Source organism: Pteropus vampyrus, unplaced genomic scaffold (genome assembly GCF_000151845.1).
Source record: "Pteropus vampyrus isolate Shadow unplaced genomic scaffold, Pvam_2.0 Scaffold113, whole genome shotgun sequence".
In the NCBI taxonomy this organism is placed as follows: domain Eukaryota; kingdom Metazoa; phylum Chordata; class Mammalia; order Chiroptera; family Pteropodidae; genus Pteropus; species Pteropus vampyrus.
In genome coordinates, this window is record NW_011888894.1 from 3,362,032 (window position 1) to 3,379,483 (window position 17,452).

Below are 17,452 nucleotides of genomic sequence, written 5' to 3' on the forward strand. Positions count from 1 at the left end.
GAAGGAACACAGAGTCCTTCGCAAATGCTTAAGAGATAGATGCCACTGTGTCTTGGACCTGTTCTTATCCGGCTTGTTAAAATTTAGATCACCAGCATTCTGTTGTGGAAGGGGCTCTGGTTTCCGGACCAGAAGAGCTAAGTCTGAATTCAAAAGACACCATTTACTGATTCTGTGATTCAGGGCAAGTCCTACGAACCCCGTCTCCATTTCCTCATCTGTAAAGAGAAATAATACTGCCTGCTTCACAGAGGACTGTTCCAAGGGGTAAATGAAATAATGTGTATAAACGTTTGTGGGTTACTGAGCATTTTACAAGTGTCAGCCATTTTTATAGAAATAGAAATCAGTTTTAGTTTAAGAAAGCCAACAATGTCTGGGATCTGTGCCCGTAAAAGTAATTGCCAATTAATACTAAATCACTGAATTTGCCTTCTATAATACATACAATTATTATGGTTGAATATTTTCCCAATCATACTTCACACAATTATAGAATATTTTCTAACATTTGCCTATGCATATCCCATTTTCAAAAATCAGTTATTTCATAACAAGGCAAAATGTCTTTTTCATATAACCCTGGGTTAAGGCTAAGTAGCAACCCTGGATGGATCTTTGGGAGCATATGAGTATTTGAAATAACTTTCAAGGACAATGCCGAATTCCACCCAGGACTTTTTCCAAATAATGAATGAAAATACTCAGAGTTCATTCATAAAAGATTTATATCAACCTCTTTCACAAATGACATTTTCTGTAACTCAGCGGGCCTCAAAATCTTTTCTGGTTTTCAGGGGTTTTGTTTGCTTTTGTTTTTTTTTTTTGTTTTTGCTTTGTTGTTAATTATTAACAGTAATCTTTGGGTTCTAAACATAGAGATACACACCCATAACTATACCAGGTTTGTATGAGCTGTTATATTTTAAAATATTCAATTTCCAAAACATGTCTGATTTTAATGATATAGATATATGAAAAACAATACATATCTGAAGGAAGAACACATCAGGAAGAGGAAATTAAAAATATCTCTAAATTTGCTAAGGCTGAGGTAGAAATGAGCCTAGGGTATTTGGAAAACCACTGAAAGATTTGTATAGCTCACGGGGAATGAGTGAGAAGGAAAGCAGTAAAAAATCAAGTCAGAGAAAAACTTGTAAGATAGGGTAAAGAGTTTTATGAGAAGCTATTGAAAGATTCTGTGTAAGAAAACAACATGGTATCACTTATTTTTAGAGAATTACTATGATTGCTGTGTGGAAAACAAACTACAGAAGGGCAAGAGAAGAAAAAAGAGATATCAGTTAAGAAACTGGTGCAGTACTCCAGGAAAGAGATGATGGTGGTTATAACTACGGTGATAGAGGTAGAGAAAGTAAAAAGTGGTTAAGTTCCTAACATAATTTAAAGGGTGAAATGGCAAGAACTGCCAATGGATTGAATGAGTGATGTGAAGAAAAGGGAAGAATCAAGGGTATGTCTTGGTCTGGTGCCTAAATACTATGTATAAGATGAAGTCATTGACAAAGGAGGAGAATTCTTGGGAAAGAGTTGTTTTCCTGATAAAAATCAATAGTTTTGTTTCAGATGTAATAAGTCTGAACTACCTATTTTAGAACCAAGTGGAGACATTTAAACATATGAGTCTGGAGCCACTAAAGTGGATTAGCTCACCTAGGGATTAAGAATAGAATAGAGAAGGGAAGAGATCAGAAAGAACCGAGCCCTGTGACTCTGTGATAATTATAGGTAGGGAAAAAGAAAAGGAGACAGCAAAGAAGACTAAGGAAGAGTAGCCAGGAATATAACTGATCTGACTATGAATACAAACAGATTTCACTTTGCTCTGGATTTCTCCACTACTGGGTGGAGGTCCTTGAGCACAAATGATCCAACCTCTGTTTTCCATGTTTTCATGAGGAATTGAAGCTCAGGAAAATCTAATGACATGCAAAGTAATGCTACAGAATTAGCATAATATGACTAGAACTTAAGTCTGCTGATTTAAAAACCCATTTTCTCTCCACCATAAAGACTTATCTAAAGATTAAGTAGGCAACAGTGTGAGAACAGAATAATAATTTTTATTTTTGTTTACTTCCAAAGATTTGGTAACTTAATACCAAAACTTAACATTAAAAGTTTTAAATGAACCTGAAATACTGTTTTACATCAGCTTCTAAAATAGTGGTTGGCATGTTAGATGCTCAATATTTGCTCAATGAATAAGTGATCATACTATATTTTTGTTTTCATTCCAAAATAATTAATCTTGCATTTTTTGAAATTCAACACTTATTTTAAAACTTAAAGCAAAAACATGAATCCTATGTTACCAAATATCTAAGTCTCAAAATTTAGAAAGAATAAAAAGATATGGTATTTATTAAATAATGAAAGAGTAAACCAGCATAAAGTAATGGAAAATAGTCAATGTGTTAATTAAAAATCATTACAATTTACTACCTATGCCAAAAGAAACCTGAAAATTCTTACATATGTGTAATTAAGACTAAATATAACAAAGAAAAACAAATCTATTATTAAAATGAAGGCATATTCATCAAATAAAGAAGAAAAACAAAACCACAGAAGGCATCCCAGTATATTTTGTCAAGTCTACATGAATATAATTGATGTTGTTACTGCTATTTCTAAATGAAGTTTTAAAAAATTATAGCCAATGGGTCAAAAAAGTAAAGGAATTAAGAAGGAACAAATGGTAGTTACAAAATAGTCATGGGAATAAAAAGTACAGCAAAGAGAACATAGTCAATAATATTGTAATAACTATGTATAGTGTTGGGTAGGTACTAGACTAATCGAAGGCATCACTTTGTAAATTATATAAATTATATAAATGTCTAACCAGATGCTGTGTTAATTTTATATTACCCGAAACTAATATGAAATAATATTGAATGTCAACTGAAATTGAAAAATAAATAAATTAATTTAATTTAATTATAGCCAAATCTTATGTAAAACTGTGTAGCAAATGATTGACATTTAGTCTAAGATACTTCCTTCTAAGACCACACTCTTAAACATGATTAAAGAACTGTAAGCATGGCAAATGATGATAGGGTACTTCCTCTATATGCAGATCCTGTAAAATGCAATAAGATACTATCAACTTTAATTATTCTTAATTACAAATAAAATGATTGATAGCCTCACATGACTGATTCTGGGAATCGCAACTACTGGGTAACTAGGGTTTTTCTATTAAAACCTATTTGTTTTCCCCAAAATAATGTAATATGAATTTACCCTAAATACACATTCTTATTTTTTTATTAAACAGCTTTTAAAAATCAGTATCTTGTAGTTTGAAGTGTACACCTATGTATATTATCAATTAAGATATCGATAACTTGGAACACTTTTCAAAAATAAAAGAGAAAATAGCAAAAAACTTAGATCATAGCTATTAATCTGAATCAGCAAATAACAAAAAATAATGAATTTACTTACTATGAAATATACATTTAAAAAATGAATTATGCTTGTGTCAAAACACTGTTCTTTCACACTATACAGATCACGTTGCAGATTCATTACACTAAGAGCACTTAGAGTTGATAATTGACGTACTTCTTTACCTCATCCCTCTTAGGTATTATAATTAAAAAAAAAAAAAAACGAGGGCATTGGCTTCTGAAAAAACAAGGCACCAATATTTTCATTAGCATAATACATGTCTGCCTAAGGTTTTATAAATCCAAGGTGATGTATGAGCTTGACTTTACATTTTTGCTCTAAACTGGTTGGAAAGAGACTCCATTCATTTTAGTGTATATGCATTCCTAGTTTAGTGCTTAATTTAACAAGCAAGAACAGAAGTAATGCACTGCATAAAATCCTATTATGCACCAGAGGAAACAAATGAGTCAGAGGAAGGCACAGCTATCACTAGGTTATTCTGAACATTAAGTATCTAATGTTCTAATTCAGACAAGTACCTTAAGCTAATCAAACACATTAAATTGAGCTAGTCTTCTGACCGACTGTGGTCAGAAGAGTTAAATGAGTAAGATACTTAAAATGACAACATCGACCAGTTTGTTTAAATTAACATTTTTTTCAAGGAGATTTAATTTTGTTAGATTTGAAAAAGTATTAATGTCAGAGAAAAGGTTAATAATGCCTGTAGTCTAGAAATAAAATAAAATTTAATAATTAAATATCTTTTTCTAAATAGCGAACTCCTATATTATATGGGCTGTGGAAATCTTTAGTTTTACTATAGTATGTATTTAATGTGATCCACATCTATTTGTTTCTGTGTTACTCATGTTTTACTCAGTTTTACTCATGGGATAGAATGGCTGTGGATAGAATATATCCACATATGCACAGTTTTGTGTTTTCACAGTTGCTCTACAATAAAAAAACTTTGACCATAGATGACAATACTTAGAAATACAATGTCATATAAATTTAGATAGCTGACATAGTATAAAACTAAGATTACTTAATGTTATACAACATTTGAGATTGCCTAGATATATCAGAAAGATAACCTGACTTGCATACATTCAAGGGATTAAGAGATAAGACCAGGAAGCAAAAAGATTAAAAATCAACATACTATTTCACTTGAGAGAATAATTTTTTTACTTGAGAATAATTCTTATCCTGTTTTGTGAAGGGACATCTTTAAAGATAAAAAGCAAACCAAAATGTTTTCATTCATAAATTTCATCTTCCTTCCAAATATGTCAACCATCTTAGAAAACAGGCTTATCACAACTCTATTTCTGGAAAATATATATATATAAAATTTTTTCTGAATATAATAATTTCTAATTTTTGTGAGCTATCTTATGATCTGTGAGACTTCAATATCGTTTTCAGTGGCTATAGAAAAATCTGGCATGCACTTACATAAAAACTTTCTTTTAGGCAAACTATATTAAAGTATTTTATTATTCTGATACAGGAGGCTGATATTCAAACACTGCTGAAATAAATATCTAGGCCCAAGATGGAGCCACTACTGTTGAGCTGCCACATCAGCAACCAAAAAAAAAGCTTTTGTGTCCCTGTAAATGCTCTGCTTGACCAGAGAAATACAGTGCATCCAGTGACCCAATTACCACGGCCTCTATACTTACCTCCCTGACCCTTCTCACTCAACAAGGTTGACTACTTGGCCCTTGCCAATCAGATATCTTTGGTTTTTCTTTTCTTTTTTTTTTTTTTTTAATTTCTTATCCTATAAAAGTTTCCTGCCTTCTGCCTCATTTTGCAAATTTCTGAATGGGACTGTCTACTTCATTAAGTGTTAAATAAAATTTGCTTGTATCACTTAAATAGTTTTCTTTAAACATTTTTAATAGCACTGAACAAAATATGGCTAAAAATAATATATTCTTACAAATCAAGACAGTTAAAGAATAAATTGGTCATAATATAATATCAGTTTTTAGCAATGATACAAAAAAAATCTACTAGATCATACTTTTTGCCTAACTAAAAATTACAATGCAACAAGAAAGGGCATATAAATATATATCACACTTTTGCAACTAGAGTTTCCATTATCTTGTTCATCTGAAAAATTCATGAATTCTTCAACCAAAGTACCGTATCTAGAGTTTTTTAAAACTCTAAATATTATTTTTGCCATTTGGCTAAAAAGACAACCACTATCAGTATGTTAGAAAGCCATGAGTAACAATGATGCAATCAGACCATTCCACAGAAAAATGCTCCATTGCAGGAAAGAGGAGACTTGGTTTTGATCTCACTAGCTTTGGGGTCTTAGGAAACTCATTTAACTTTTCTTAGTTTCCATTCCCTTATTTGTAAAACAGTAGTCAGAGTAAGTGATCATATTTAACATTCTCCAAGAGTTTTTCTGAACTGTAATTAAAATTAACAAGAAAAAAAATCTTAAAATTATCTCTAAGTAGAACCAGGACACTAAGGAGCTCAACAGATGAAAAAGGAAAATATGCTATATGTACATATAAATATATTTAGATATATATTTGAAAGTTTCTATTACTACATGTGAGTCACTAGCCTTGGAGTAATTTCTCTTCACTACTCCCTACTCTGACCTCTTTTAAAGAGATTAATGAAATAAAGGCAGCAATTTTTGACATTATTCTCCGCAAGGCTTTGTATTTCATTTTTATTGTTCTCAAGAATAGGCATATTTGGATTTTACTTCTAAAAAATGTAGGACATCATGGCAGACCATGGCAGTCTTGTTTTAATAACTAGAAAAATACCTGATAAATTATAAAAATTATTTTTATGAGAGAATTGTGGGAGCGTGAAAATTTTAGATTATCTAACATTTCATGGAGGAAAAAGCCCTTCTTAGGTGAACTGAAAATCAATGGCCCTTTTATTCCTTAGAGGTCTTTGGCAATTTTTGGTATGGGCTGAAGATACAATCTGGACCAAATTTGAAAAAAGAGAAACTAGTAAAGCTTTTCATGGTCTCATGGGATTGTCATGACAGTTTAGACACTAAATAAACCCTAATACAAGGCCGATTTTTCCCAAGAAATATTTGTTGAGTTCTGGAAGGTGTGCGAAGCTTAAGGTCTGGGTCTGAAACTTCAAAATGGCAGAGTGAAACCTCCAATTCATTTAGTGTTTCAGAGATAAAGTCCCACTACAGGAAAGAGATCTATAGCAAACATGTAACTGGTTCCCCTTCAAGAAATGTGTCAGAATTTAAGATGCATGAGTGGTAGGCTAATGGGCTAATAAGCTCAAAATCTCTAGAGGGAAGTTTCACAGCTAAAAAGACAGAGACCTTTCTATCAAAAGACTAGAAATGCCATGTCAAAGGAACAGAGACAAACCAAAAGCAGACCAAGTTTAATTAAAACATCAACCTACCTATTATCCATCTAAATCTGACTAGACAGAGATGACTATCTCCTGTCTGCCAAAGAGAGCAGTCACCCTGACTGAGGGAAGCGAACATTTATAATTCTTACAGTTTTTTTCATTAACTATGTCAGTATTTCAAAAAAATTACTTACACATGAAGAGGCAGAAAAATATGACCAATAACCAAAACAAAAGAAACTGATCCAGAAATGTTGGTTAGCAAATAGAAATTTCAAAATACCTAAGACAAATATGTTAAAGAATATGTTTTTTTTAATAAAAGAGTGAGAAAAAGGGGAATGTGAATGAAAAGATAGAGAATATCACCAAAATTCGAATCTATAAAAAAAGAATATTCTAGAATTGAAAAATGCATTTTCTGAAATTATGAATTCTTTAGATTAATTTAAGAGCAGACTATCCACAAGAGAAGAAAGGATTAGTAAACTCTAAGATAAGTCAATAACAAATATCCATTTTGAAGCACAGAAGAAGAAAAGACTGAAAGAACAAAAGAATGTAGAAAAGACATGTGGGACTTGGTCAAATGTTCAATATATTTTTAACTGGAATAAAAAAGAGAAGAGATGGAATGGGGAAGAAGCAATATCTGATGAGATAATAGCCAAGCAATTTCCCTAAACTAACAAGAGAACCACTTGCAAAAAGCTCAGCAAACCCAAAACGAAAAGAATACAAAGAAAAAAATACCTAAACACATGTTAAACTACTGAAAGTAAAAGCAATGATAAAATTCTCAAAAGTGGCCAGAGGCAAGGCACATTAGCTACAAAAGAACAATAAGGTAGATAATGTACTTCCAACATAAACTAGGAAGGCAAGAGTCAGTGAAATGACATCTTTAAAGTGATGAAAGGAAACAAGACTTGTCACACTAGAATTCTATGCTGAATAAAAACATCCTTCAAAAGAAAATCTAAAGAAGACCATTTTCAGACACACAAAAGCTAAAAGAATTTTTTTTCCAGCAAATTTTCATAACATGAGATACTAAAAGAAGTTATAACTAAAAGAAAATGATCCCAGATGAAAGAATAAAATTTCAGGAAAAAATGAAGGGTACCCGAAATGATAAATATTCTAGTTAAAAATAAAAGAATGTTGATGTTTAACATTTACGAAATTAATAATAATGCCTTATAAGTTAACATGTGTAGAGGTAAAAATATATAATGACAATAGTTAAACAAAAAAAGGCAGAATAAGTAAATGGAGTTAAATTGATATAAGCTTATCACACTAGGAAATGGTAAAAGTAGCAACTGTAAGGTAGATCATAATAAGTCAGTGATGCCTATTAAAATCTAATATAACTAATGAAAAAATACATATAACTAAAATGTTAATGAAGGAGAAAAAAGTAGAATGAAAAACAGTTGGCTAATCCCAAAAAAAGTTGTGCTGGCTGAGAAATTACTGCTTGGCGATCGCCCATGGGAACATAACACCCTAACAATAAGCTTTCTGCTTCTGTACCCCCCACTTGCACAACCGACCTGTAGGTTGACAGTTAGTATAAAGAAGAAAAATAGACTTGTATGTTCAAACAGGATGAAGAATGGGGTTTAGGGCTTAAAAACCCTGTACCTCCACATTTCACTGCTGCTTAATTTGAGGTCTGCATACCCCTGGCAGATCCAGCTGGCTGAATAAAGAGTGTGTTTCCTGTAACTCACTGATTTCTGGTGGTCCCTGTGTCTATCGGGGGCTGGGGGCTACAACAAAGTCAGGAAAAGAATACAGGAACAAAGAACGTGTGGGACAAATAGAAAACAAATAACAAAAGGAAAAATTAAACTCAAATATATCAGTAACTATATTAAATGTAATCAGATTAAGCACTCCACCTAAAAGGCAGACTATCTGACTGGATTAAAACTAAGACCAAGGAAACAATTACATGCTATTTGTAAGAGACATGCTTTAAATTTAAGGACAAAGGTTGAAAGTGAAAGGATGAAAAATGTAACACAAACACTAACCAACAAAAGCTGGAGCAGCTATATTATATGACACAAAGTAAGAGTTCTGCTTCTAGTAATGACAGAAGACATTGTATCAGACCAAACATCCCATAGGTAACAATTATACCCTAGAAAAAATATTAAAAACAATAATCTTAAGGCAATGGATAAGCTACCAAAAGCAGGCAGAAACCAGAGGAAAGCCAACACATGAAAAAGGGAACAGCTCTGAATGAGTTTCCCATTTCTATAGCTTTTCCACTGAGGACAGATTGCAGTGAGTTCATTAAGAAAAACTGACAGAATTAAAAGAAGAAATATTACTGTCTCATTTCTGATATCAGAAAGAAAAATTTTAATATCTCACTTTTAATATGATGTTTGCTATAAGCTTTTGTAGATATTCTGTATGATGTTTAAAAAGTTTCCTTCTATTCCCACTTTGAAATGAGTTTTGATAGTAAATTCATAAATGAATTTTGTCAGTTTTTTAATTTATTGAAATGATTATATAATTTTCTATTTATTCTGATATATGGTGAATTACATTATTTTTAAATACTAAACAAAATAGCATTCCTTGAACAAACCTAATTTGGTCATGTTATATTTTCCTTTTTTAATTGCTTAACTCACTTAACCTTTTTTTTTTAAAGATATTCACAGCTAAGTTCAAAAATAATTTGTCTTAGAATTTTTCATTCTTGTATTATTCTTGCTGGGTTTTAGTATCGAGGTTATTCTGGTCTCATAAAATGAGTTAAGGAATATATCCCCTTTTGCTTTTTTTATATAAAAATCGAGTGTTTCTTCTTTAAGTATTTGGTAGAATTAGCCAATAAAGCCAAAGAGAATTCGAATTTCTTTAGTGGAAGGCTTTTATTTATGCATTCAATTTCTCTAATGTAGGATTATTTCATTTTCTATTTTTTTCTTGTTTCTAAAAGTTATATTTACTAAGAATTCATTCATTTGTCCTAAATTTTCAAGTTTATTGACATAGCTAATGAAAATATCTTCTAATTACTATCGGCATGATGTTGCACTGGAATGGAACACTTATTTTTCAAATAATAAGGCATAATAAGCTTTTTAATTTTTCTTTCTTGCTTAAGAAGCTTACTATGCCTTTTTATTAAAAACCACAATTATAGGAACAGCAACAACTTCAAAGTGTCCAGAAGGTTTAGGAAATTGTATCCCAAATTATATCTGAAAGATGGCCCTCTGGAATTAAAGCTAAGACTAGAATCACTACTTTCTTTGGTGGTTTGACTTATTTCAAATTCATTCATTTATTAAATGAAGCTGCAGATAGAGGATAAAAGTGTCCTTGCAGGCTAGAAACTTGCTGCCTGAAGGAGGAGACATTCCAGTAAAGAAACAAACATAACCTCATGAGGTAAATTCTATTCTGCATGATACAGACAGGCACAACATGCTAAGGAAGCAGAGAGGAGAAGTACTTTTACTTTTCTTTTAGGATTCAGTATGTGTTGGCAAGAATGGTAGAAGTTGCAGGAGGCAGAGATAACGTCCTGATTTGAAATGTGTCACACTAAAGAGTCTGGATAAAGTATAAGATATGGTGCGTCGACAGCTTTTAAATTGTATGATTTGCATTTTAGAAAGTTAGAAATAAGGAACAATTTCAGGTTTTTATATGGTTAATAATGTCAACAATTTAGAATTATCTAAAAGAATAAAATCCTATCTATTAACAAAATGAAAACCTATTATCTAGAGGTTTAAAAACTAGATGTTGAAGGCTTGAGATGAGAAACTGCAGGCATAAATGAATAAATAACAGAAATTAAGGAGGAAAGAAGCACGACCAAATGTTTCAGATTTACATACCTATAACAAGATGATCCATAAGGACATTCAGGCCGGTCATCAGCCTCATCTTGACACATAACTTGTACACCTCCATAATCACTATCACCAGGGTGACTGAAATGTTGAAAATGGACAGGATTCTTCCTATGAGGGTGACAAATATACTGTCAGAAAAAATAATTAATACGATACACAAGATTTCTAGATATACTAAAAAAATAATTAATAGGATTTGGCAGGAAACCAAGAAAACACACCTGATTATTCCAGAATGTGAACTAATGTGATACATTGTTAAAAACAAAGCTCACGACATAGTAAAGAATTCTCATGGTAACAAAATTAATTTCTGGTGATATATATGGTAGGTCATGAATGTCAACGGATAATTTTCAACAAGTACTTTATATATAAAAGCATACGCAGCTTTTAAAGACTTTTAATAACATGAACATACCTATGCATCCTCTGCTAAGATAAAAAAACAGACCATTACGAACATTCTAGAAGTCTCCACAGGTCTCCTTCCAATCATTTAAAGCCATTTTACTACTCAAAGGTACCCACTATCCTGTCATAGAAAATAATGTTTCTCAGACTTTTTGGCCTCTAGAAAAAATTACTAAAACTCCAGAGAGCTTTTGTTTATATGCGTTATTTAATCTATTAGAAATAAAAAATAAGAAAATTTAAAAATATACATATTATCATAAATAACATGTCTTAACACAAATAACTCCATCTTCCAAAAAATTTATGGAGACATTGTTTTAAACTTTGGAAATTTCTTTAATGTCTGGCTTAACAGAGGATATGTGGAGTCTCATATCTGCTTCTGCATTCAATCACTAACAAAAATGCAGATCGTGTAGCCCCTGGGAAACTCTACTGTACACTTGTGAGAGAATGAGAGTGAAAATGGCACATAGACATAAAGTCTTAGCAGTAGTATGAAAATAGTTTTGACCTAACAGATTTTCTAAAAGCTTCCTGAGGACCAGAACTTCTTAGGGGTCTCTGGACTATACTTTGAGAAGCAAATGTTATAAAACGGCATATTAGTTTTGTTTGGAAATAGATAGGATTCTTTGAGAATAATTTTTCATGTTTGTATGATTAGTCCATATTGTTGTATGTAGCAACAGTATATCTTCATTACTGTGTAATATTCCATTGTATAAAGCTGTTACAATTTATTTGTCCATTCTTCTATTCATAGACCTTTGAGTTCATTCAGATTATTGGCTTTTGTAAATAATACTGCTAAGAATATTCTACTTTTAATGTACACGTCGATGTATTTTCTACATACGCAGAAAACTAAAGATTCCACACACAAAAAAGCCAAAAGTAATACACTAATTCAACAAAGTTGCAGGATACAAAATTAAAATGCAAAAATCAGTTGTTTCTATACACTCATAATAAAAAATACCAAAAGAAAAAAATTTTAAATATAATTCCAGTTAAAACAACATTTAGAGGGTGATTCCATAGAGTAGTGATCAGCACGTCTACTTTACACGCAGAAGGTCCTGGGTTCGAGCCCCAGCGGAGCCACAGCCCATAGCCTGAGTACGCCAAGCCCCTCTGGTGCACTGGGCCCTGGGTACACCAGGCCCCAGGTGCGCACCGTGAGCGCGTAGGAGGAGACACCCTGCCTTCAGAGATCCAGTTCTTAAGGGGAGACGGCAATATCAGTAGGTCAGAGGTAGAAGTTGGGGGGAGAGGGGAAGGATTAAAAAAAATAAAATAAATAAAAAATAAAATAACATTTAGAAAATAAAATATTTGGGAATAAACTTAATCAAGGAGGTGAAAGATGTGTACACTGGTTTAATTTCTAATAAAGAAGACACTAATAAATGGAAAGACATACCGTGTTCATAAAATGGAAGACTTAATATTATTAAGGTGTCAATACTACGCAAAGCAATTTACAGATTTAATGCAATCCCTATCAAGATTCTAATGGCATTTTTTGCAGAAATAAAAAAAAAATCCATACTAATATTCATATGGAATCTCAAGGGACCCCAAATAGCCAAAAAAATCTTGAAAAAAAAAACAAAAACAAAATGGAAGGTCCCACACTTCCTGATTTCAAAACCTATTACAAAACTGCAGTTAACAAAACAGTGTGGTACACGTAAAAACAAATGGAAAAGAATAGAAAGCCCAGAAATAAACTCTCACATACATGGTCAAATGATTTTCAACAATGGTGCCAAGACCACTCAATGGCAGAAAGGACAGATTTTTTCCAAAAATAGTGTTGGGAAAATTAGACATTTACATAAAAAGAATAAGGTTGGAGCCTTCTCTTTCACTGTATTCAAAATTAACTCAAAATGGATTTGACAAAGATTCTTTCCAAATGCAAAGGCAACAAAAGTAAAAATAGATAAATTGGACTACATCAGAATTAAACAGTGGCCAAGATATGAAAACAGCCAAAGTTTCCTTTGACAGATGACTAAATAAAGAAGGTATGATACACATACACAATGGAATACTACTCAGCCATGAGAAAAGATTCATTTGTGACAACATGAATGGATCTTGAGAATATCATGCTAAGTAAAATAAACCAGATGGAAAAGTCAAGAACCATATGATTTAACTCATATGTAGAATATAAAACTGAATGTAACAAGTGAACAAATAAGACAAACAAATAAATAAACCCTTGTAGACACAGACAACAGTATAGTGGTTACCAAAAGGAAATGGGGGTTATGGGGAAAAAGAAGAGGGTAAAAGGGATCAAATATATGGTGACATAAAGATACTTGACTTTGAGTGGTGAACACACAATGCAATATATAGAATTGTACACACACAATGCAATATATAGAATTGTACATTTGAAACCTATATGATTTTATTAAACAATTATCACATCAATAAATTTAATAAAATTTATTTTTAAAAATACTTTAAATTTCTGTGCATCGAGGAAACAATTAACAGAGTGAAAAGGTAATCTAAAGAATAGGAGAAAATATCTGCAAATCATGTATCAAATAAGGGGTTTATATCAGAACTCCTCCAACTCAATGACCAAAAAACAAATAACACAATTTAAGAATGGGAACAGGACTTGAAAAGACAATTCTCCAAAGAAAATATACAAATGGCCAACAATCATATGAAAGAAGCTCAACATCACAAATCATAAGAGAAATGCAAATCAAAACCACAATAATATATCACACTTCACATTCATTAAGATGACTACCACTAAAAAATATACAAAAAACAGAAAATAACAAGTCTGGTGAGGATGCGGAGAAATTGGAACCTTTGTACATGTTGGCAGAAATGTACAATGGTACAGACGCAATGGAAAACAACAAGGTTGTTTCTCAAAAAAATTAAAAATAGAATTACCATATTATCTAGCAATTCTACTTTTCCATATATAGCTAAAAAAATTCAAAGCAAGATCTCAAAGAGTTATTTGCACACCCATGTCATAGTAGCATTATTTATAATACCCAAGAGATGGAAGAAATCCAAGTGTCCACTGACAGATGAATGGATAAACAAAATGTAGTATATACATACAACGGAATATTTTTCAGCTTTAAAAAGGAAAGAAATCCTGACACATGCTACAATATAAATGAACCTTGAGGACATTATGCTAAGTGAAATCAGACAGTCACAAAATAACAAATACTGTATGAATCAATTTATATAATGTTATCCAGAGTAGTCAAAATTTTACTTGCTTTAATCTCCAAATTCTGTGCTATTTTCATATATTTTAATTTTGCATATATTTTACACAACACAAAAATTATTATTGCTTTACATAGTCAATATTCATTTGTACTTATGCTCATACTTTCCATCCTGAATGTCTATGCTGCTTCCATATAGGCCTGCCTGGCAAACACTGAACCCCATTTTTGTTGCTTAAGTCCCATGAGACTGCCCCAAATTCTTTTTGGCCTCTTAGCCCTCAGCCTGAAACACAAAAAAACCTGGCAAATGTCACAAAGAGAAAAAAGCTCTAACTTCTAATGTGACTATATTTAGAGACAGGGCCTTTAGAGATAATTCAGATTAAATAAGGTCATAAGGGCAGGGCCTTAATTCAATATGACTGGTGCCTTTATAAAATGATGAGACACCAGGGATACGCACGTACAGAGAAAAGGCCATGTGAGGACACACTGAGAAGGAAGCCATCTGCAAGCCAAGGAGAGAGGGCTCAGGAGAAACTAAACCTGCCAACCCTCTAATCTTTGATTTCCAGCCTCCAGAACAGTGAAATAATAAATTTCTGTTATTTAAGCCACCCAGTCCATGGTATTTTGTTATGGCAGCCCTAGTGAACTAATACAAATACCAAACAGGATTCTTCAAAAATCCAAATCTTCAAAAATCCAAACTCAAAGAAGGTTTATATACTACTATTCTACAAGTTTACAAATTATGTTCCACATGTGGAACTAAGCCCATTGTAAATAGATAAAATTGTGAGTAAATGCATAGAAAAATATTGTTATGCAAGTGCTAAAATAGCAAGGCATTTTAAAAAGAGATAATATGAATGTGAAGTTAACAGAATTTGTGATATAAATATGCTATTGCATAGAAGACTACAAACTCCACTGGAATGTATTAGTAAGATATTTGGTTTCGAAAGTTAGAACAGCAAAGAAATACTTCTGTACTAGGACTGTGTAATTATAAACATTCTAGTATGAACATTATAACTGAAACAATAGTCTAAAACTAAAAGATTATAATTTGAATTCACAAAATATGAAATGAGAATATATAGTACAATGTAACCAAATGAAGTAAGTACAGAAATAACCAATCAAGCCAGGAAATAAATATTCAGTCGTTTTAGAAGGCATCATGGTGATTCAAAAGCACCATTACAAAAATATAAAGGAAATGAACAAGTATAATAAAATGCCTAAATATAACCTAAAATTCTCTTGATAGTTATAATATATACAACAACAATTTATGAACCTTTCTAATATCTAAGTAAGACATTAAATAAGCAAGTATTTAGGTCCGAGTGATTTAATTTTCAAGTCTGGAATCCCAAGTTCAGATCCTTGTATTAATCAGCACGTCTACAAATAAAACATTTAAGTCTTATAAGCCTCTAGCAGGATTTGCAGGAATGCATACTGAGAGGGTGCAACGAGCAGACACATGATAAAGCTCCTAACCTTTAGGCCACTGTGTTTTATTAGGCTTTTAACACACGATAGCATATATCTACATAGCTACATGCTATTGAAATAATGTAAATAATGTAAAAAATAGGCTACCTGTAATTTTATTTTACCTGTAGCAGTTTGCCCCATACATGCAGGATGTCCTCTTAACCTTTTCTTCGGAACCTTGTAGAACTGAATGAGTGGCCTTTGCATGCAAAGTTCCAGGACTGGAGGGAGCAGAACTGGACTCAGGTTGAGACCCCTGAGACTTATCATGGAAGGATTTGCCTTGGGCGCTTGAACAACTCTCAGAATGGCTCACTGCCTCTTCTTTATTTGGATTTCCTTTAGTGATGGTTTGAAGTTCAGAAAATTTACCGAGTTCCTCTATTGGGATTTCGTTTCTCTGTGTATTAGTTTTCATATTAGTCACCTTTGTGTTACTTAATGTAAATGCAGAATATGATTGTGGCACTTCCTGTAAGACAAATCAGAAGAAAAAAATAGAAATAAATGAAATGTGTTTTGAAAGAAATATGTAAATTTAAGTATAAAAGCATGAAACTATAAGATTTGTATAATATGCATATTTTAAAAACTTTAATATTTACATTTTAGTTATTAAATACCATTTTTATGTCTCTAGTTTAATAACTTTAAAACAATATATAGTTACTATAAAAGGAATTTACAGTCATATCAAACCTTTATAATCATGTCAAACATTCAGTGACAAATAACCAGAGAAATACAAATAAAACATAACACAACATTTGCTTTCATTTGAATATAATCTTTCCCCAAAAACCTACTCAGCTCTTAAATTTCCTGTTCAACAATGTGCACACTCTTAACATGTACTTTCCTTATAATTTCTTATAAGTTACTGCAATATTTTATTTCTATCTTCTAAATTTACTCATGATTTTTTTTCCTATAGCTGAATGGTAAAACTGCTCCTCGCTCACCTTTTCATGAAGCTATGTTATGACCAATTCGGAAAATAAACATGATTCCTTTCACATGGTCTGAATAAAAGTTTCAGTTTAACTAATTAGAGGTGTTTTGAACCAAGTAAATATGCTCATTAGCAGTGCAGAACCTTTTTAATTTGTATTTATCACCAGCACAAAGAGTAGCCCTTGTTTTATTCTATTAAGAATGACCTTTTAATTATTTATACTTTCTGTGGAATAGAAACATTGCTCATACATGTGAATGCTCATCATTTATAACTAAGGACTCATGTATACTGCCTGCCATCTGAGAAAAGCTGATTTTAATATTACTTAATATCCAAGAGCTATAATTTCTTGAGAAGATATTAACATGACTTCTTTTGAACTAATTAAGTGTTTTGATATTTTTTTCTTAAGAACACAGTATGTAACTTTAAAATACTATCCAAACTGACTAAAGACCTTACAAAAGACACCTAGGTCTTATCATGTTTCTTGTATAGTAATAAATAACCTATAGGAAAAGCAATCATTAGGCTACCTCTTGGAGTTGACCCTCAGCTGGTGACATTTATGCTGCATTCCTCGAAAACAGTGGTCCCCACCCTTT

General features: G+C 31.9%; 1 protein-coding gene across 4 annotated transcripts in view; it reads right to left on the reverse strand.

Moving 5' to 3' along the window:
• The window catches only part of APLF (aprataxin and PNKP like factor), a 70,213-nt gene that overhangs the window by 12,321 nt on the left and 40,440 nt on the right, over positions 1 to 17,452 (reverse strand). For all 4 annotated transcript variants that reach the window (XM_011365594.2, XM_023533845.1, XM_011365593.2 and 1 more), the window contains exons 7-8: positions 16,012 to 16,361; positions 10,707 to 10,832 (exon numbers count right to left, since the gene is read on the reverse strand). In XM_011365594.2, the coding sequence (XP_011363896.1) occupies positions 10,707 to 10,832; positions 16,012 to 16,361 (476 nt within the window). The remainder of the gene's footprint in view (positions 1 to 10,706; positions 10,833 to 16,011; positions 16,362 to 17,452) is intronic.